General features: G+C 44.1%; 1 protein-coding gene across 4 annotated transcripts in view; it reads right to left on the minus strand.

Annotated features, from left to right (window-relative positions):
• OGDH (oxoglutarate dehydrogenase) overlaps positions 1-22498 on the minus strand; it is a 77258-nt gene that overhangs the window by 16728 nt on the left and 38032 nt on the right. For 2 of the 4 annotated variants that reach the window (XM_060250518.1, XM_060250519.1), the window contains exons 5-12: positions 17517-17561; positions 13780-13895; positions 7719-7873; positions 4612-4758; positions 4163-4253; positions 3224-3403; positions 2858-2986; positions 39-218 (exon numbers count right to left, since the gene is read on the minus strand). In XM_060250518.1, the coding sequence (XP_060106501.1) occupies positions 39-218; positions 2858-2986; positions 3224-3403; positions 4163-4253; positions 4612-4758; positions 7719-7873; positions 13780-13895; positions 17517-17561 (1043 nt within the window). The remainder of the gene's footprint in view (positions 1-38; positions 219-2857; positions 2987-3223; positions 3404-4162; positions 4254-4611; positions 4759-7718; positions 7874-13779; positions 13896-17516; positions 17562-22498) is intronic. The other 2 variants (XM_060250520.1, XM_060250521.1) reach the window with 1 other exon arrangement.

Below are 22498 nucleotides of genomic sequence, written 5' to 3' on the forward strand. Positions count from 1 at the left end.
CACAGAGATATACCTATATCTCCAACAGAACCACCTACCAGGTCCACCACTACATCTTTGTGGAAAGTACTTCGCCATTCAGCTGCCACATTGCATACATAAACCACTGCCTCCGGGTCATCAGCATTCACATGGAAAATGGGTGCATTCACCACACGGGCCACATCTGTTGGGTATGGAGATGAACGAGCCATACGAGGGTCGGTAGTGAATCCAATCTGGAGAACATAATCAGAAGCCACTTAATAATGACCACAAATAAGGAGACTACATGCATTCTTACCACTGGATGGAACACAAATGCAGCTAATGGCTTAAGCAATGATTCCTCTGGAATGCCCTCCCTGAAGAGGTCAGGGCCCTGTGGGACTTGCCACAATTCCACAGGGTCTGTAAGACATACCTGTTTAGACAGGCCTTTAATGTCTAACCGGAGGCATTTTAACATCTGACAGCGGCACTTAGTACCCATCATCCCACAGCAAAAACTTTTCTTCCGAGCCAGACAGAAAAATAAAGCGCTTAAAACATCAAAGAATTTTAACAACTAGCGCTATTGCCATCTTGGAACCACAAATTATATCTTAATTTATATTGTCATATTTTTAATAATGCTTTATATTAATAATTTTATTGTAATAATTGAACATTAAATTAATAATTTTATTGTAATAATTGTTTTTACTGTTTTACTTGTTGTTAGCCGCCCTGAGGCCAACTGGGGAGGGCGGAGTATAAATGCAAATAATAAATAAATAAATAGGAACTGTGATGACTGAACAGAGTGCCAAGAGTCTGGTCTAAAACTAGTAGAGGAACACAGAACACAACACACTGTTTTCTAATTCTGTAAAGCAGGCTATAAACAAAGTAAATAAAAAAATGAAAACCATAGACGTAGGTGGTAGGCCCATTAGTAATGTGCATTGGAACCACTAGTATTAAGCTCCCCTAGCACAGTGATCGTCAAACTTTTTGAACATATGGACGTATTTGAAATTCTGACACAGCTTGGTGGGCACAGCCACAAAATGGCTGCCATAGGAAGCAGAGTAGGGATGTCAACTTCCTGGAGATCCTCCAGAATTACAGCTCATCTCCAGACTACAGTTTAGGTCCCTTGGAAAAAATAGGTAATTGGAAAGTGGACTCTGTGGAAATGTACTCCGCTGTGGTCCCTATCCTCCCCAGGTTCCGTCCCCAAATCTTCAGGAGTTTCATAATCTGGATCTGGCAACCCTACCCTACTTCATCCCCTGCCGGTGGCCAGGAAGGGCATGGCAACCTTAAAGAGAGCCAGTCACAGAATAGCCGCTGCATCTTATCTTCAGTCACACACTGAAGACCTTTGTGCCGTGAAGCAACCTTTTTTAAAAATCCGCAAAGCCAATCAAATCTCCAATAGCCAATCAGAAGCCTTGCTGGGCAGATGCTCCACCAGGTTCTGCTCACTTTTTCAAAACTCTTGGTGGGTGCCAGGAAAGGCGTCAGTGAGTGGCATAGTGTCTGTCCATGGGGGACCCCTGCCCGAGCAACCCAACAGGCAAGTAGAAATAAGTTCTCTTAGTCTAATAACTAGAAAATAGTTTTTTATCAGACAAGGTTTAATTTTTTTATTCAATCCCCAGCTATTTAATAATTTCTCTGAGTTTAAGGTTGATAATATGGTGGGAAAGGTTAATAAAAGGAGCCCTAGTTATTCAACAGATAGAAGCTCAGCATTGTTTCTGAATTTGGCTTCAATTCTTTGTCCGATGAATCAGTAGAGAGGGAAGCAAAAAGAAACAAGCAACATGATGGCTACTGCCTTTTAAAAGAGAATGGGAAAGAGTTTTTGAAGAGTGCACATGTGGGAGATGAGATAGAAACCAAACTAATTCAGTAAGATGGCCAACAGCTCCAGAAGTTCCCCTTTCTCAGTGGCTTCTCAAAAGAACCAGCCCAGCTAATACTAACATGAGGGTTATCAGGGTCGTTTTGTAGAAAAATAGGTGATGGAGCTCACTAGCATAACTCATTAGCATATGCTGCCCCCCCCACTAGCCCAAAGCACCTGAGGCAAGAAAGGAGAGCCCTGGGCTAGCGAGGCCTGTTTGGGCTGGCTAGAGATTCATCCAGCCCAAGCAGGCCTTGCTGACCTGGGGCTCTCCTTGCCCCCCCCCCCCAAGTCCAAAGGCCAGCAAGCTATCCACTGCCCAAAAATCACATAAAAAGTGGAAAAAGAGTGGAGTGGGCTTCTCCAGGGATTGATAAGGCTGTTGGGGGTGCGGCAAAACTCCGGTGGCTGGGCTGGCTGCCCGCTCTTCTAATCCAGGGATTGCTATGCAACCGCACCTGCTATTCAATGGACAAGGTAGGTGGGGAGGAAGAGGGGAAACCTTCAGAAACCCTTTCCTGAAGTTTAGGTTCATATGGAAGGGAAAGTGCTACTGGGAATTTTACCCAGAAGTCCAGTTACAAGAGGGGAAACCCTCAGAATTCAGCTCCTGCTGAATTCAAGGCTTGAGGGTTATACTAACAAGCTGGATTATTATTTCAATGAGTTAGCGCAAAGTTTAATGATCAATTTAAAAGATCAGTATAAGAACTCACTACATTTCAGACAGCATCACTTGTACAGTCTCCTGCATGCCCTTTAAATCAGCCTATCCAGACATTTTTCCAAGAATAGTACCAAGAAATCAGACTCAACATCAGTACACAGTTGCAACTGAAAGCTTCAAAATCAAAACGGTACCGGAGTTCTTGCAAGAACTAAGAAGCGAAACTTCAGTTAGGTACTTTTGGTAGATTATGGTAAGTAACAAAGGATAGAGAGAAAACATCCGACATTGTAGCAAAATGATTCACATATTACCTGGTTGTTCATCACTACATGAACAGTCCCGTGTGTTGTATAGGAAGGCAGGTCACTCAAATGGAACGTCTCATAAACTATACCTTGCCCAGCAAAAGCAGCATCACCATGCAAAAGAATGGACATCACCTTGAAGGGGAAAAACAACAACACAAAATGCTTCTCAGGAATGTGGGAACACCAGAGGGTCAGAAACAGCAGTAGCAACGCCAGTAAAGGACAGATTATTGGCCACAGAAAGAACAGCCTGTGCTAGATGTACTTCCTGACATGGAGATGAAAAATATTCTTCCCTTTGACTAACCATGTGCAAACAACTGTGGAGAAACATGATCAGTGATCTATACAGACTGCATGTCTGCTTACTTTCTTCCCTTCAGTGTCTCCGCAATAAAACTGCTCGGCCTTCGTCTTGCCCTGAACCACAGGATCAGCAGCCTCCAAGTGGGATGGGTTTGCAACCAAGGAAAGAGTGATGGTCCTGTCAGTGACACGATTTATCCTCCGGTGGTACATTCCCAAATGGTATTTCACATCTCCTGAGCCCTGAGGAAAGAGATTCAGATTAACTTAATTTTCAGAGCCTCAAGATGACCAACTAACTTTCACACTTGAGTTGCCAAAATGCAAAACAAGGAGGCAGAAAAAAACAGTGCTGCTGCTTACAACTTGGCTTGATTTCATCCCTTCTTGACTTTATATTCCTGCTGGTGTAGGAAGAGGTTGCAGGCCTTTAGAGGTGACTGATCCAGATATGAGATTTCAAAATACACCGTATTAGCACCTCCGCCCCAAATGCAGATGGCCCCAAAAGCTACTGTGAAGGATTGCTGTGATTTTATATCACAGCTGAACTCAACAGCTATTGTGAACCACCTGAAGATGGTGGAAAATCACATGCAACTTGATCTGATTAAAGACACTGCCATATAGGAAGGGAAGAAATATGGCATCTTAAAATTTCTATCCTTTCCTGAAGTTTAGGTTCATATGGAAGGGAAAGTGCTACTGGGAATTTTACCCAGAAGTCCAGTTACAAGAAGAAAAGAGCATGCCACGACTTCGCCCCTGAGGAAAACCTACTGAACTCTGAACAACATTAATGAAACCACCAAGTCGGGCACACAGGACCAAAAATGCTGGAAGCAAGCTTTTGAGTCACACAGGATGAACTCTTAAAATAGATGTTCAAAAGGCGGATGGGCTGAGTGAGAAAGAATATCACAGGGTAATTGCCATTTGGTGAACAATAATTCTGTGAAACAGGAAAACATAATCCTGTCCCAAACCTGTTAAATAACTCACCTCATCTGCAGCCTCCAGCTTGGAATCAAACTGGCAGAAAATTTGCTCTAACTCCTTCCTGATCACGTTGGCAAGAACGTTCAGACGCCCCCTGAAAATAATTACATTTAGCAAGAAACAGTCTAGGCCAGTCTAGTTTAAATTCCTCCTCTTTTGCAGTAAAGAACAATTATGGCATTTTCTGTTAAAAAACTGAAGCTGCTTATAATTCACTTCTCAGTCTTTGTATCCACAGGCTAATGACTTATTGTTTCCCAATTTAAGAATGGGATACTGATGCTGAGAGAAAAGGGACTTTGCTAAGGTTACACAGTAAGAAGTCATTGTCAGAGGGGAATGTCCTATCCAGTCCTGCTTAGACACAAGTACAGCTCTCTATCCAGTAGTTCTTAGTATTCCTACAAACCTCACCCCTTCTGTTAATCAGTTTTTTCCAAGAACAAAATTACCTGTGCGGCATCCCCATGATAACATAATCCACTCCCTTCTCACTTGACTTGTCAATTATTGTCTTTAAGGCAGGTATCAGCACCTCACACCCTTCCAATCCAAATCGTTTTTCAGAAGACCATTTCCTATGAAGGAACTCTTCAAATCTGAAAGGCAGATATAAAAGCCATTTGAAGGACAACAACTGCCAAAGAACTCACAAGGGTCTTGAAAAATTCCACAAGTTATATAAATCAATATGCTATAATAAAGTCGCTAATGCTGCTGAATGCCTAATTCAACAGGACAGAAATGTAGGAACTAGAGATGCACATGAATTAGAGTATGAATCATGATTTGTGTCTAAAATAGCCTATTCAAAGTTCATTCTGAATCAGTTCGGGTAGATTATGCATGGGATAGAAAAGGTAGAGAAATAAGTACTTTTCTCCCTTTCTGACAATATGAGAACTCGTGGACATTCAACGAAATTGATGAGCAGTCGGGTTAGAACAGATAAAAGGAAGTCTTCTTCACCCAAAGGGTGGACTGGATGGGCCATTGGCCTGATCCAACATGGCTTCTCTTATGTACTTGTGCTATGCAAGACTTGCAAAATGAAGTTGCTTGGCTTCTGGTGGTTTGTCAGTGTTGTTATCAGTGGGGGATCTTCCTCACACACAGCAATGTGCCTGGAGTGATGATGTCAGTTCTGGGTGATGTCATCATGCTGGGCATGTTTGTGGCGCGCCAGCACTTTCTAGCTCTCCTGAACCAAATGAACCAAAGAACCACAATTTATTTAGAAAATGAAAAAAAAAACACAAAATGAACTGAACCACTGATTCGGGCAAACCAACGAACCACAAAACAAAATGAGCCACCATTTTCATGTTCCGTGCCAATCCCTGGTAGGAACATCCAGATAAAAATGTGTGTACCAATATTTAAGTGATTTAATATAAATGTTTGCCCTGACCTAGATAGCCCAGGCTAGCCCAATCTCATCAGATCTCAGAAACTAAGCAGGGTCGGGACTGGCCACTGTTTGAATGGTAGCCCTCCAAAGAATACCAGAGTCATGACACAGAGGCAGGCAACAGCAAGTCACTTCTGAACATCTCTTGCCTTGAAAACCCTACAGGGTTGCCACAAATCAGCTGTGACTTGATGGCAAAAATAAAATAACAATAAAAAGATGCTTGACTCTTCTCTTAACAAGTCAACACCAGCTGATTACATTCCTGAAAGGAATCATAGCAGAAGAGATTTCAAAAGGAATTCAAGGAGCCATGATAGAACCCTGAAAGATCAATTCAGAAAGGACACTGCAACACTACTTATATGAAAAGAAAAAGGAGAAATAAGATCCAAGATGGGAGACAGGAGAATATCACATCCACCTCCTCCCCATCACAGTATCTCTTGCAAAAGATTTGAGGCTGCTCTGAAATTCCTCTACCCTAATAGCACAAACATTTATTCCAATGTTCTCCTTAAATTCATGAGCAAATCAGATGCCAGGGACAGTTGATCCATCTCCTGTACCTCTTAGGTAGAAGGCTGTATTCAAATCCTGACTTTTCCTATATTTTCTATCACAGCCCATAAGACAATGTGAGGGGGTGTTTGCTAAAGGTGTCTTCATGACCCTTCCTCCTTGATCAGAGAGGAAGATGTACAGGTCTCTCTTATGGACCAGTTGGAGCATTACGAATGCGGACACACATGTATTCAACACATGGCAAAGAACAAGGAAGGAAGAATATCTGCTGGACTGGCTAGAGCGATGAAAAAGTATCAGTCTCAAAAGGAAGTAGCAGCACCTGGACATGGCACAGCAAGCTGCATTTTTAAAAGAATCCGCGTTTAAGAAAAAGAGCATCAAAAGAGCATCTTTTTATTTTATTTTTTGCTGTCAAGTCACAGCTGACTTACGGCAACCTTGCAGGGTTTGCAAGGCAAGATTATATCCTTCTGCGTATCTCAAAATAGCCTGGAGGAAGCAGGAGGGAGGCCAGAATATGAACACATGGAATTCTACAAGTCATCTCTAGAGATGAATAGGAGACAACAGATTATGACATTTGTACGTCTGCAAGTTGGGACAAGCCAACACCTCATGGCTTCCCTGAATACATTTTTAAATGTGGGCTTCCCACTCGCATTAGCCAAAATTCAGTCCAGCAGTGACTAATCTTATCTCCCATATATATAAGTAAAAATACAGTGCAACCTTGCTGGCTCCATCGCACATGTTTTTGAAGATAACATGCACACATGCACTTCTACTGCATTTGTTTATCTCATCCTGAACTAAGTTCTACATTTCGCCTATCAACGGCAGGAAGTGTCTCACACCCTCTCTAAGTGAGCTGACTACTCTTTAGATTGGACCTTGCTTTGAACTGGCCTCTTTGTAACATCCCCACCACCCACACTGTGTGGGACAAGATTAGGACCATTTTGCCATATTAATTATATACTGAAGGTGGCATAGGTCGAGCAGAAGACTCTAACAAGTCCCAGTTCATGCAGTCAGAAAAAGGCAGCTGCCAGAAAAAGAACAGTGGAGCGGCTGCTAGCAAAGCTGAAACTTTCACGTAACATGATGAATGTGTGAAAAAGCACATTTAACCACCAGTCACATGCAAAGCTCAACACAACATGGGACTTTTGGGTGTTCCTTTTAACTAAAACACACACACACTCTCTGCTTGGGAGGAGGCATGGTTAGTTGCTTAAGCAGAAAAAGACACATGCTGTACAAAGCAGTGGCATTCTTCCGGGGAGCCAATACAGGTAGTTTGGACCTGCACCTCTGCACCCTAATCAGTTGAGAGCACCAAATCTCTAATACAGGGTTTATTAGAGATAGCCCTTTTGGGACCATGAACCTTGGCTCCCTATTTCCGCTTTATCTGTGTCTTTTTTAGATATGTTGCTATAAAGCTTAAGGCTCTTAGTCTTAAAGCTTCATAGCAGCATATGTAAAAAAGACACAGATGGGTCAAGAAGAACCCCTACATCTATGAAAGCCAAATGCTATTAACACACAGAGGCACCGTACACGCTGCTGAAAATGCTAACAAACTACACTGGACCAGGCTGAAGAAATACGAAGTACCTGGTTGACCGGACTAGTCTAGCCAGCAGGGTGCGTTTCTCCTCATTAGTGAACTGCATGACGCCGGGGGTCTCAAATTTCTGTCTTATCCATTGGCACTGCTCCAGGTCATTGATAAACATGAATTCTACACCGATGTGCTGGCAGTATGCCATCTATTTAAACACAGACAATAAGGACACAAGATTAAGCTAAAAATGTGATCATCTGCAAACACAAACATGTAGTTGTATGAGCCAATAGTAAAAAATGTGTCATGCTTGATTTATCTTGCCCTTCCGCCACACGCTACAGGACAACACACACTGGTTTATCCCATTCTATTCAGAAGTGGACAAGGTGGAGAGAGGGGCCTAAAGCCATTTATTTATTTATAATTGCCTTTCTCACTGCGACTCAAGGCAGATTATACAGTTCAAGTAAATGCAATTAATAGGATGAGACATATAATAAGCAGTGTATTAGGACGAGAATTACATAAGTCTGAAACAAAGCATATAAAGAATTAGCCACAATATGTTAACGCAGAAAATAGTATTATATAAAACTAAACTATAACTAACACAGCACTGAGAGCATAATACGTATAAGTAAACATAATACATACTATACACAGTGGTATAGCTTACAGTCCCATTCCTTTCATAAAAGTGCCCTCTTAAGCCATTTTGTTATTATAGAGCCCAATCAGCTTTATAAAAGCCATCTTAATAAGCCTTGGATGAGCAAAGATTTAAATCTCTTGATCATCAATACACACCCAAACCATTATCCACTGCATCATGCTTGTTCTTGCAGTTACTTGCTGCTTAGTCATAACTATGTTTATGTGGAAATAAGTTCCACTAATGTCAACAAGGCTTAGTTCCACACAAAGATGGGGTTATATTGAGGCCATGAGTCACTTTCAGTCTCTCCATGCACCTGAACCCAATTCTGAGACTGAAAAACAGTCTTGTACCACTGAAGTCTTCCATTAAGGGTAGCGATGTTCCAATATGTTTCAGGAAAAACTGCCATTGAAGAATAATCTGGTTTTCCTCAGTAAGACAAGAAACAGCAGCTAAGCCTTCGTGAAAGATGCCCTGACCCTCACTACCCACTTCTCTTTTCAGCATGGGACTCCATTGCAGCTGCTGCAAGGGACTTGGGACTTTTTCTGGGCAGTGCCTTGAGTGTGCACTTTAAATACTCAATACCACTAGGCTTCCCAACCCTCCCGCTCTGCCGGGGGACTCCAGGTTTTCCAGCCTCTTCCCCCGCTCCCCAAGAAAATGGAACCGGGGGTAGGGGGGAACAGCGCCAAGGAGCGTGGCGAGCCACCCCATCTCACCGTAGCTGCTCCTCCAGGCTGTTGTCGCTGGGCGTGACGGTATTGGGGGGGGGCGACGACCTCCTCTCCCCTAAAAAAAGAGGGCTTTGGGGGGGGGGCGCAAGTTCCTCTGAAAAGCGGGGGGGGGGGGGGAGCTGGGTCCTGCCTCTTCCGCGAGCGGGTCCCAGGGCAAGACCACTGCAGCCTTCCTTGCCGGGGGTGGGCGGTTAGGAGCCACTGTCCTCCTCCAAAGAGAGGAGGGGAGGCGCGGCTGCCAGCTTAGGGCGGCCTTTCCCAAAACCTGGTCCCGCTTCCGACGGGCGCGGGAGGAGCAAGGAAGGAAGGGGCGGCTGCCCGCCCACCCCCTCCCCCGGGCCGCCTCCCTGCTTGCCTCCTGGCCGGCCCGGGCCAGAGGAGAGCCGAGCTGAGCTGACGGGACTTGCTGGCCTTTCTGTCGCCCGGGGAGAGCCCCCCGCCCAGCGCAGACGGCTGGTGGCCTCGATCCCCTTGCCGGCCCTTGGGCGGGACTCGTCGGACCCCCTCCCTGCCGCCGGCTCTGCTCCCGGGTTCATTGGACGGCGCGGCGGCCATGCCCTTCCAGGCCACGTAGGACAACGAGCTGCCGGCCCTGGGCCGCCCGCTGCACCTGGGGATGCTCTACGACCGACGCTGTGACACCTTTGTGCCAGGCAGGTACCTTGCCCTTCGGAAAGCGCCGCTGCACTTGCAGACCCCAGAGATTCGCCTCCTGCATTTAGGCGTCTTCCGTCTGCGCTCCCAACCGCAGGAAGGGACCAAAACATCCCTTCCAAGCCTAGATGTGATGGAGGGAGCCTTAGTCGCTGGGTTAGGCTGTCTGCAGCAGTGGGGAAGAGTCAGGATCCAAGGGCACCTCCAAGACTAACGAAAGTGAGAGCAGCCAGCTCAGTGTATCTGAAGAAGGAGCAGGGATTCTTGGCAGCTCCTGGCCTACTATAAATTGCGGTAGTCTTTCAGGAGCTCCTGGACTCTCCGGCTCGTTTCTAACCCGATGGGAGCATTAATGCACTGTAGATTCTGTGTAGAGACCCGCTTGGATTTGTTCAATAAGAGTAAGGCCACTTTGGTGTAGTGGTTAAGTGCATGGACTCTTATCTGGGAAAACTAGGTTTGATTCTCCACTCCTCCACTTGCACCTGCTGGGATGGTCTTGGGTCAGCCATAGCTCTTGCAGAGGTGGTTGTCCTTGAAAGGGCAGCTCCTGGGAGAGCTCTCTCAGCCCACCCACCTCACAAGGTGTCTGTTGTGGGGGTGGGGGAGGTAAAGGAGATTATGAGCCACTCTGAGACTCTGAAATTTGGGGTGGAGGGTGGGGTATAAATCCAATATCTTCATCTTTACGATAAGAAAATGTTCTCCAAGAAGGAAGCTCTAACAATCTTATTGGCAGCCTGAACCCATCTTGGAGGAGCAGCTATGGTGAAGCGAAGAAGAGGAGGCAGTGCAGCGGCGTCACCTGCTCCGCCTCTGAGGTGAAATCAGAGAAGGGGAGGGTGGAGGCAGGCCAGGAGCGTGGCAAGCCTGCAGCAGCCACCGCCGCAGCACCCCCCCTACCGCCGGCGAGCCCGTCTTTAGCGCCCCCCACCACCATCACCACCACCTGCCGTCCCTGGGCAGCCAGCGGCTGCAGCACTTCGAGGGGCCCCCCGTCGCCGCCTCCTCCTCCTCCTCCATGACGGTGGCCAAGAGGCCCCGCTTCGACTCCTGGAGTGGCGGTGGAGGGACCATGCACGCCGCCGCCCTGGACAGCCACCTCTCGCCGCCGGCCTACTCCGGCCTGCCAAGACTTCACGCCCCCGGGCCCCGACGGCTTCCCCCAGCCGCCTCCCTTGCAGCCCCCCACCGAGCACCAAGCGGCTATGCAGCAGCAGCAGCACCAGAATGCCGCCCTGATGATGAAGCAGCTGGCCGCCTCCTGCCACCCCCAGCCGCCGCCGCCGCGCCTCCGCCAGCCCAGACTGCAGCAGCTCGGCCACCACCCCCACCACGCCGAGGCCGCCGCTTTCGAGGCCCAGGAGAGCGCCTGGTGGAGGGAATGAAGACATTTTAAAAGGTGTACCGTCCCTTTAGATGTAATGGCCAGAACTCCCTTTGGAGTTCAATTAGGCTTGTCACACCCTTGCTCCTAGCTCCACCCCAGTGTCTCCTGGCTCCACCCCCAAAGTCTCCTGGCTCCACCCCCAAAGTCCCCAGATATTTCTGGAATTGGACTTGGCAACCCTAAATACCACTGACCCCTGAACTTTTTGTTCCTGTGGACACCTTTGGAATTCTGACGTGGTGGGCACAGTCACAAAATGGCTGCCACAGAAGGTGAAGCCAACCACAAAATAACTCTAATAGTGACTCGTTGATGTTTCAGGCAGAAGTTCTGCTTAATAGAATGCTTTTAAATTTGCGCAGTCAATCAGAAGCCCTGCTGAGAAACACCCCTCCTACTTTCTGAAAGCTTTTGGTGGGGTTCCAGGAAAGATATTGGCAGATGCCACTGTTCCCATGGGCACCACACTGGGGACCCCTGCTCCACACTGCAGGATGTGCATGCAGGGGATGGGGATGGGGAGAAGGGTTAATGTGGAAAGTGTTCCCTGAAGACAAAGCCGCTGAACAAAGACTTCATAGAAACAATCATACTAGCTGTGTGTTATGATCACTCATGTTCAGATTCTAAACCCAAATGAGGGGACTGCAGGAGATTTAAGTGGAGCAGAAAAAGAATGTTTGGCAAAGGGTGGCAAGGCTGGCCTTTAAGCAGCCTTGCTGGGAATTATTTTTAGACATAGTAATGACACTCTGAGCCAATGAAGGCAGAGGACACAAAATTCCATTTCCTTTACCAGAATGAAAGTGGCGTTAAAGCATGTGGATTAGAACCTTGTCATTGACAAAGGTTGTTAAGCCTAAAAGGCAGCTGGCAGTAAAAGAAAAAACAATGCTGAGATGTCAAGACAGACGGGGTGGGGGGTGAGAAGCTGCTCCCAGTTTGTTGGGTTCTCTGCTTCCGGTCTAAGTGACAGAGCTACAGCAAAGGTTGGACAGTGTTTTCAGTGCCCTTGAGATTTTGTTCTGTCCTCCCACCTTTTTGAGTCAGCAGCACCTGTTTTTCTGCATTGCTGAGCATGATGCAACCACAGTGGCTAAAGAAACGACATGGCTGCTGGGAAAAGGAGACTTCTGCACCTGTTAGGAATGGCCACAAAAACTTTAGCTTCTGTATTTATATACTTTCTAGAATTCTGCAGGTACTGGCTCATTACTCCCATTCTTCCCCTTAAGTACAGGGCTGTTTCAATTCCCTTTTGAAACAAGGTCAGTTTTAGGTTCTGGGAGGCCTTGGCAAGATGCTGCCCTGTGGACACAGTTTTAACACAGAGAGACAGAGAAAGGCAAGCAAGTACTGGCTCCTGATTGCCACTGTTTGGGTAACTTGCAGCAGCCCACTCCTTGTCTTCAGACTATGTGGTGGAGGAGCCACCATCTCTTTCTCAAATGGGTGCTGTGCATGCCAAGGGAAGGTGGAAGCCTAAATGGCCCAGACTAGCCCAATCTCATCAGAGCCTGGAAGTCAACTCAAGTTTAGTACTTGGATGGGAGGCCATGCAGTGGAAAGCAATGGCAAACCACCTCTGCTCATCTCTTGCCCCATGAGCGGTTGTCATAAGTCAGTTACAACTTATTATTTTTATGCCAAGGGAGGACGGGTGGGCAAGTCTTCCCTGGGTGGCCCAATGCCTCTACTCAAGCACAGACTGCAATTACTCCTTCCCAGGAAAACAGGATTTCCAACAGCTGCACAGTGATGACTGGCCCTGGGACTCCATTCTCCACCACAGTGTTTCTCTGAAAGAGCTTCTAAGAGACAAGCCATGCATGATGATGGTACCTTACCTGCCTTCCTTAAAAATAATCTGCATAAGTTTTGAAGCTCAAGTTAAGTGAATGTTGTATTTCAGATTAAGAGAGCATATAAATCTGGAACTGCATCTGTCTGTGGGCTTCCACAGCCTTCCCTGAGCAGCTTGCTCCTACAGAAGCCTGCCTCCATCACAGCCTCCAGAAGCAGCACCTGTCACCAGCAGCAGCACTGCCATCAATGCCTGTTTGGCTTTTTTTAACCCCTATAAAGGGCTCACAGCAAACTGCTCTTGGAACAACTTGTGCATCAACTTGCCTGGGCTCATAGGCCAAAGGAGAATTAGTCAACACAACTGATGGAAATCTTGTTTCTAATGACTGCAGCATTGCTTCATAATGTGCCTCACTGAGAGGAGCTCCATACTTGTTGTTCTCAAAAGCAATCTATGTGGGAAGTACATGCATGGCAGAACTTGGGTAATAAGGTGCAAGTGGTGATGGACACTTGACCTTTATGTAGATCAGTTTCACATAATCACAGTCTTCAGTTTTTTTCTTCGTCTCTACATGAACAAGAATTTATAGCCCATGTATTTTTGTTGAAGAAAGTTTTCTGGCTTTTAAAAAATAACACGTTAAAACCTCCCCCACCCCCGCCAGTAGCCAAGCTAGAAAAAAAATGTGGTTTAGGATTCAAGAACAGCTTTGCTTCTGATTGGGGGGGCGGGGCTCTTTGGATATAACCCACTCATATTCCAACTCATAGTGAGATCGAGAGTGAGCTTCTAGGTAGCTTCCTTCTAGTCCTTCTCAACACCCCAGGCAGTTCTCCAGTACTCCTTGCAGTTCTCTTACCTCTAAACGGTGGATGATTTCCCGCAGTGGAAGAGCAGACTCATTTCCTCCAATGAAAGTGGTAGTAGGCAAATGAAAGACCTTGTCGAGGTCCGATTCAGCCAGTCCATAAAACCCTGCAGGATTTTTGTGGGTAGGAGAAGCAGAAAAGGAGCAGGGGAGGGTGTTGAATGCAGACAGCAGTACAGGAACCAGGTTTTTGTGAGGAGGGGGAGGGATGAGAAAGCAGCACAAAATAAGCATGGGGAAGGTTTACATGAATTAAAACCAAGCAGCAATTAAACAATGAACAGGTAAAGCAAGAACAAAAAAGGTTATTTATGAGGCACGCAGGATATAAACACAAATAAATACACTTTGCCATGAAAACTGATAATTAAATCTGATGGAGGAATCAATAAAAATTTCAGACCCACATACAGACAAACCAGAATATGAGGAGAAAAACAGAAACAAAAAAAAAGTACAGAGAACATACATTTCACCACATTTCCATATGTTCAGAATTAAAAGTAAAACTGAAGCAAGAAATAAGAAATGACCAATTCCCAGATCCAAAGCTAGAAAAGCAGGCAGAGGGGGGTTCAGGGTTCTGCAGAGGACTCTCCTGAATAGCTCATCCCAGGGAACTAAGATGTATAATAAAATTAGACTCTCTGCCTATAACAAAGCGCATTCTACAGCCTGGCAAAGGGTTAATTCCTCAAAACTGTCCAACAAATATTTCAACCTTATTTCTAGGGCCACATTTACTGCACAAGATGACACACCAGCAACTTCATGTTGCCAATATTCCACCAGATGATGCTCAAATACAGTAATAAATAAGCATACTTCAGCTGAAGGCAACAACGCAGCTTGGAGGGCAAAAATAGTTTCTATAAAGAGCTACAATAGCTGGCACGAATGGGGAGACAACACAGCACCTGGACAAGAACTTTGCAACATTCAGGACAGCCTTCTTGGCAGATATTTGCTTGACATCTAGCAAATTCTGTCAGCTGATATAGACCAATGCCATATGGGCATTCTGTTACTTATAGCAACCCGACTGCACACGCTTTCACACACACAAAAATAATTTTGCTTTGGAAACTCTGTTCCTTACTGAAGGGCACAACGGCGTGCTTTTGAAATATGTAGAGACAGAACTCCATACAGCATCTGTCAAAAACTGCAACCCCACAATGAGCATTTCAACTTAGCCCATATTGTTTAGTCAGACATTTCATTTTATTCCCATACTCCCTCAGCAGCAATTATATGAAAAGGGGGGGGGGGGATAGGGGAAAGTCTGAATAAACAGTGTGGGAAGAGGACAAACTCAGCCTGAGACTAGACTTTTGTCAAAAGTCCCCTCCTGTTTTTGTGAGGAGTGGTGGGCTATGTATTTAAAATATGCTTTAATCTAGAGCACAAATTCTTCCATGATGCAGAGTTTTGGCACCAAAAAGCCAAACATTATTATTAGAAACTTAATTCCTCCTGTTTCCTTTTTAGAGTTGGAATATATTGTGCTAATTGACTCTGCTGGCCTCTCTTGCATTTTATTCTCAAGGTTAATGAATGTCCTTTAAAATCTTTTAATGGAGAATTATAGGACTTTAAATTCATCTTAATGGGAGGATACACATACTAGAAACTATTACTTAAAAGGAGTCCTAATCCTTTAGAAAATTCTGTGCATGGATCCATAACAAAAGCACGCTCATGTTGCACTTCACAAGGGTTTTTATAATTCCTGAAGAGTGAAAGTTAAGTGTGCAACAATTTGAGTTCCTAGACACAGGCTGCAGCAAAAAAACAGAACAAAACAAACACACACCACTTGTGGTTGACTCAGAGCTTGCATTTGTAATGGACTTCAGCAATGTCCTCCTGGTTCCCCAAAGAACAGACCCCAGCCTCTTATGAAGGAAACCAGACTGTTTCTTTTAATACATTGCATATAAAATATAAAAATAAATTGAGTCCAAAGATCTTTGAAGTGTCCTGATTGTTCTTCCTCTCAGACTCCACAAGAAGGCAGATAGTTCTTCAAGCATTAACTCTTTATTAACTACACAATCTGTTAGTGTACCCCTTACTGGATTTCTCCTGAGCTACTTAGCATGAACAAGTCAAATGTGGTGGTCTCTTTGCAGCCTCTCACAGACTGGTGCAAGATTGCGTGTTTTTCTTTAAGCTCTTGCTCAGGTACATTTAATTCATGCTGCAAAGCAACAAACTTTGGAAAGAAATGTCACTTTACTAATGCCAAAGGCAGAAGGTTAGGCTAAGGTGAAGGCAAATGTTGTTGCTCTCATTCAACAGTGTGTCAGTCAATCCCCCTGTGCTAAAGATGTCCAGACAGCAAGGGGGGAAAAGTTTGTAGAGTTTTTTGGGTTTTTTTTAAAAAAAAATTAACTATCCAAGCTTAGAGAAGGTAGATAGAATGAGCGGAGGCACAATCTGCACAAAAGAGCTGCTGCAGCAGCAGCAATCTGTTTTCCAGCAGCCTCCTGCTCTTCATTTAACTCGAATTTTCTGGTGGCTGCCAGACTGCAGAAGTCCTCTATGATCGGATTTCAGACATTGTTTTAAACCCCCAGATCATATGTTATGTTCAAAATCTTCAGAAGCGCGGTAATAAGGGACATCAGAACCCAAATTACTGGGTGAGCAGACGAGCTGCTGAGATCTCACACTGCCAAACCAGATGAGGCTTATGGGGCAGTATTAAATATGAAGACTATTCATTCTCAGGGGTGCATCAAGGAAGAATTACTGTAATGTCCTTTGCTTCCCATTGAAGAGCTATGTCTATTACAACATAGCTAGCCTAACAGATGTTAAATTTTATGCATTACAGATTGTGCTCAGGATCCTTGTTTCCTATAAGGGCATTATTTTCTCCTAATACTACCCCTTTCATTCACAGCGTTAAACTCATTCCAGATTTCCTAGCTGAAAAATGTAGTTAAGAATTCTGGCTGTTAATTATCCAGCTTTTTAAAAAAGGCTCTGTGTAAGACTACATGAGTGATACTAATTGCATAGCAGTGCAGAAAAATCACCATTCAGTCCTAAGCATTGTTACCCCTTTTGGAGCACAGTGGCTTCAATGGGCTTGGGAGGGTGTAACTCTGTTTAGGATTGAACTTCAGCCCACTGTTATGGATACCACGATGCTGTTGCCTAAATAAAATTAGAAATTCAAGATGGAACAATTTTGACTTGTACAAAATAAAACAAATTAACTCACACAACTGGGCCTAAAGTTCATTGGCACCTGAGTGTGTGTACAGAGGAACATCCAATCACAGTTGTGTTAGCCTGTTTTTTAAACTCCTCAGTGCAATAATCATGTTTATTCATCCATTCACTCAAAATGTTTCTACCCAGCTTTTTCAAACTAAACTGTCCAGTGCAGCTCACAACCAAAATAAAGTACAGAACGCAATAAAACCACTACAAATAAAACCAGAGCAAGCAAACAATAAGGAAAATGGCTACCCACTCTCAATACAAAATCTTAAGAGCATGACTGATGAAGCACTTTGAACACAAGGCTCCATTTCACTTGCAACATTTAGAATCATGCTGGGGAAAAACGGGAGGACGGGGTGAGGGCAGGAAAACCCATTGTATATAATATGGGCAAACTTTAGCTTTACCAAACCTCTACGTGCCCAGAGTCAACTATTCAGAGGAGAGTCCTAATCTCCAGAAGGGTTAAAAGCCCATTGTTTGCATACCTCCTACTGTTAGCACTCTCAGCCGCTCCTTGAATACTGCAAGGTCTGAGGAAGGAGGGAAAGGTGGGATGCACAGAAAGGAGAAGACAGAGAGACCCAGTCAAAGTTAGTTTTTTTTCTTTTAAACCCAAAGTATTTTGAATGTAGTCATCTAAAGAGAAAGCTAACTTTAAAAAAAAAACAGAAAAGAAAAAAGTATTATCACATTGTCAAAACCACCATAGGGGAGAGGGTTAGAGGGGAGGATGACTGAACTATTAAAAGACAAAGAAATCTTCATGGGAATCATTCAGAGCCAGCCAAAATGGACAGTTGTAGAGAGTAAAAGGCATGAAGGTTACACACTGGACAGCAGTTAAGCTACATAGTTTGAGATCTCCTCTTTGTTTCCTCAGCTGAAATAGTCCAATGAAAATAGCACAGAAAACCATATGGAAAGTAATAAACCATCATACATCTCAAATTTCAAGATATGTCACAGTTGAAAAGAAATGAAAATCTTAATACAGGGTCTCTCAGCGCGATTACAAATGACATGATTTAAGATTTAGTTATTTATCACAAATTTTGTCAGACTCTTCTGCCATGAAGCACAGAACAACAAAAATAAAGTTATCTCCTTGTATCCTTTCTGTGAAGATTAGATTGGAAGAATGTGAACTGTACAGAGCCAGTCTATTTAATGGCCAAGCACAATTCCGTATAATCCACTATCATAACCACTGTTTCTTCTGTTCTTATCTTCAGAGTTAAGTTTATCAAGGCAGGAAACTGTCCGGTCATTGGCCGTGCTATGACTTTTGGTTATAAATGCTGCTAAGGAGGGACAATTTACTGGGAAGACTTTGTCAACCACTGGACAGCAGTTACACTACTGATCTCTCAGCTGAAACAGACCTTATTGCAAAACAAATCCAGCTAACTTTGTACTCACCATGAGGTTCTCCTTTTCAGATTCTCTCAGATGCAATTTCATAAGACTGTTCTACTCCTGAGTTTATGACTGTGTAACGATAACTGATTAGAGATGTCTCTAGGAATACTTTGCAGTCTCCCAAAGGAGTACTTTCAAAACATCCCATGCTAACCATTATTTCCTGCATACACTGAACTTGACAAACTAAGATCAACATTGTGAAGAAATGGAGAACCTCAGATACTGTTGATGGATTCTCCTCCTATCACTGGATCCCTGGCCAATGTCTCTGCGATGGGCAAACCCAGAGCATGAAATAACAAATGTGACATTTTTAAATCCCAAAAGCACAACACTGAGATAAGCAATATCCTCAGAAAATACTTCATGAGGTCAAGGCAGACCTCAACCCCTCAACCTCATGGCACACATAGTGGTTTTTCCCCTTCTTCTGCTCTTGTGGTTGCTGCAGATGGGTGGTACCTGAGAGACACTGAAACGAGCAACTAACAAGTGACTTCTTAGTCGACTTTTCTTCAGATTGTCTCAGGTGCTGCTCACAACTGCTCTCTAAAAGGCAGACATAGCTCCCCTTGAGGTGGAGGTGAGTCAATGTCTTCACTTGGATGGGTGGGAAGACAGCAAGGGTGGTGGCCCCTTGCCTACAGCCTCCTTCTAGAGCCCGCTGTATTTTTCTTCACAACGGACGTTACTCTTAGTAGTCCCATAATGGACTCCCAAGGAATCCATAAATTTAGTTTAGCTAGCTTAGAACAGTCTAGATCCAAATGCAACCTTGGTTGCGACAAGGGTTTTATCCTGTACAGCCTGACAGAAGAGTAATGCTCAAATGCTATTTTGGATATCTTCTGGATATCTCCTTTCCATGAAGCCTGGACTGGAGGGCTTACAAAGTTTCTGCCCACACTGTAGAGTGGATTGGAGTTTACCCTAGGGATGATGGCAGCACTAGATCTTGAGATGATTAAACAAACAGGGAAATCACCTTGAGTATGAAGGTCAGGATACAGCCAAAAGATAATCTTTTGAACTATGCTTAACTGGACTAGACAGACAGAAGAGCATCCAGACAGAAGGCTAATCCTTCTAATGGCACTGAAAAAGGCAACCTTAATTTATAGAAGGATGCTGTCTCTGCATTTTAAGACTAAGATTACTTGCCTCTGGGGATTGAGGCCTCACCCTCCCCATGTGCTCCTCATACTATGTACTCCAGCTGCAGAACTGTTGCTAAGCCTTGAGGCTTGCTGAGAGAATCTGCCAACTACTGTATAGATGAAAGATGTCTATAAGGTGGATCTCAGAAGCCTCATGCAAGCATGAGAGAGATATGATCCTTTTTTGGAATAGCACTTGTGAATATCTGATACTCAATGGCTCAGGATCCACATGGGGCTTTTCTGATCATTGATCCCCACTGTGGCACATGCCCTATGTTCCAGGAGAGTGAGCAAGGCCATAGCATGGCATGACTTGTGGCCTACAAGTAGTTCCCACCTTGAAATAGCCGCTGATGGAAGAACGGGTAAATAGAGAGCCTCTTTGTAGCATATGCAACCCACAACCAAGGCACTAAAATCTCAACACAGAGATTTTCAAAATGGATTGTGGTATCATGCCAAGGATGGAAGTAAATTTGGCCCTTTGGGTTGATGGTAATTGTGAACATGGCTCTCTGTGAGCTGTGAAAGGAGTACCTCTGATCTAAAGAGTGTACCAAGTTCATGCACATTTTTGTGGAAGCAGGAATGTGTTCTCGGAGATCAGGACCTGAGCAGGATCTCTGTACAGTCAGGGTTAATGAAAAAGACCACCGAACAGGAAGTGTGAACACAGAAAGTAAACATGCTAACGCAATCAATTTAAATGGGTATGAATGTGTAGAAATGGATTTGCTAATCTTAAAGACTTGTATGCAAGGACTAAAAGAAACACTGCATAAAAACTGTATGTTAAGAGTCACAACTAAAGTCTGGCTGCTAATTACATAAAACAGGGGTGGCCAAACTGTGGCTTGGGAGTCACATGTGGCACTTTCACACATATTGTGTGGCTCTTGAAGGCCTGCCTGGAGAAGGCATTTCTCTTTTTAAAATCACTTCTTCAAGCCAAGCCAGATGGCAGCTTGGAGAATGGATTTAAAGTTAAAGTTGCCTTCTTTTCACCTCTCCGCCCCCATCTATTTCCTTCCTTCCTTCCAGTTCTCAAACATCTGACACTCATGTCTTGTGGTTCTCAAATATCTGATGTTTATTCTATGTGGTTCTCACATTAAGCAAGTTTGGCCACCCCTGATATAAAACGTACCATTTCCTAGTGAAATGTGAGTGACATTCTAAGCTGATTATCTAACCCCTTGTATCACTGTGATTCTTGTCTGGTGTCCTCAGCTGACATTTTCATATCCAGGGATGTAATAAGTCCATATCTATTCGAACAATTAGCTCTGAAAGCAAACTATGGGACTATCTGTGGCAAACATAGAGTTTATTGCTAAGATAAGAAACTGTACTTCACAACAGCCTCTTTCACTGAAGCCTCTATTAACTCTTAAACAGCAAGCAGGTATCATCCAGCTTTCAGTAGAAAACACCATGTTCAGCATAACGCTCACACACAAGCTCAGCATTTACCAATGTTAGAGGACTCCTGCAATTTTAATTCATTCTTTCAGCATTTCTAATCAGCAGAAAAGGGGCTCCAGTTACTCCAGCATCACTCCTCAATAAGACCATGCATTTGACCTTTATCCTGATGTAAAATTCAAATCTAGTTCGTGTTGTTCTAAACACATTACTGAGTTAGAAGCTAAGTTTGATGCTGGGCTGATGTCTCAAGTGACACATACACCCGAAGCAGGCAAACATTCAAAGGTATTCATTCTCATGAAAATGAAGCACAGCCTGCAGATCCCCAATATACTGGAGTGAAATTCAGAGTGTACAACTATTCACAGGACATCTATCAGGAAAATCAGCTGGTGTTGATGCCCTGTGTGACTAGCTTGTTGTGTGTTTATGAGATATAAGGCATCAAACCTCTACTGTATTGCTCTAGTCAAAACAGTTCTCTGCAAAAAATTCCCTCCCCAAACCCTATTAACTACTGGGAAGTGACTCCCTCTAAACTAGATTTGCTAAGTTTTGATTCCTCACAGCACACCTTGGGAACCTTCAACAGTGGAACATCTTTTTCGAATTGATGCTTAGTCTCTGGGAATGGCTTCTTACTTTTTGTATTCCCTGACGTGGATACATACCTAATGCCAAACATGCACATAGTGCATCATAAATATAAATGATATATACAAGCACATTACTTGTTGCATCTCTACTCCAAACACATACAAGCTATAGAGAGGGAGTATATGGGTGATATTTGGCACAATACATGTGTAATATATATAACCGAGGAGCTTCTCTTAGATCTGTCAAAAGGGCACCCCTACAGGAATTCAGCAGTGATATTACTGACAGAAATTCTTATAGCTAGCTTTATCCTACTATAATACTCATGTATTTTAGCAGTTCAGCAGTTCTGCAGATTGAGAGAAAACCTAACCATGAATGCAGTAATAGCATCCTGGATAACTATCTCCAGTGTTACCAATGTTCTATCTTCAGTGTTAAGAATTAACCTGATGTGGCTGACAGATTCAAAGCCCTTTGCTGTGCCTACCTCAAAGCTAGCAAAACTGCATTTTAACTTCTTCCAAATCAAAGGACTGCTTTAACAAACATTCAATAAAATCCTTCAAACAACTGAAATAGCAAGAGACTTTCACGTTAAGAGCAGCAAATCTTCTGTAATGTCCAGCTTTGATTCAGTACAATGGAGTCAAGACCACACTAGGGAGAACAGAAAATGGTACATATTCCCAGAGCTGTATACTCCATTGCCTGTATGGTCCAGGCATAAAGATTTTATCCAGAATTACGCTGCATCATGAGACCATTTGTTCCAATTTTTAGTTGCCTAATGCCCTCATGGCAGCAAAAGTAAGCTGGTAAGGAGATGGCTACTGCCCAGTGAACCTCACAAGCTG

Source organism: Heteronotia binoei, chromosome 12 (assembly GCF_032191835.1).
Source record: "Heteronotia binoei isolate CCM8104 ecotype False Entrance Well chromosome 12, APGP_CSIRO_Hbin_v1, whole genome shotgun sequence".
NCBI lineage: Eukaryota > Metazoa > Chordata > Lepidosauria > Squamata > Gekkonidae > Heteronotia > Heteronotia binoei.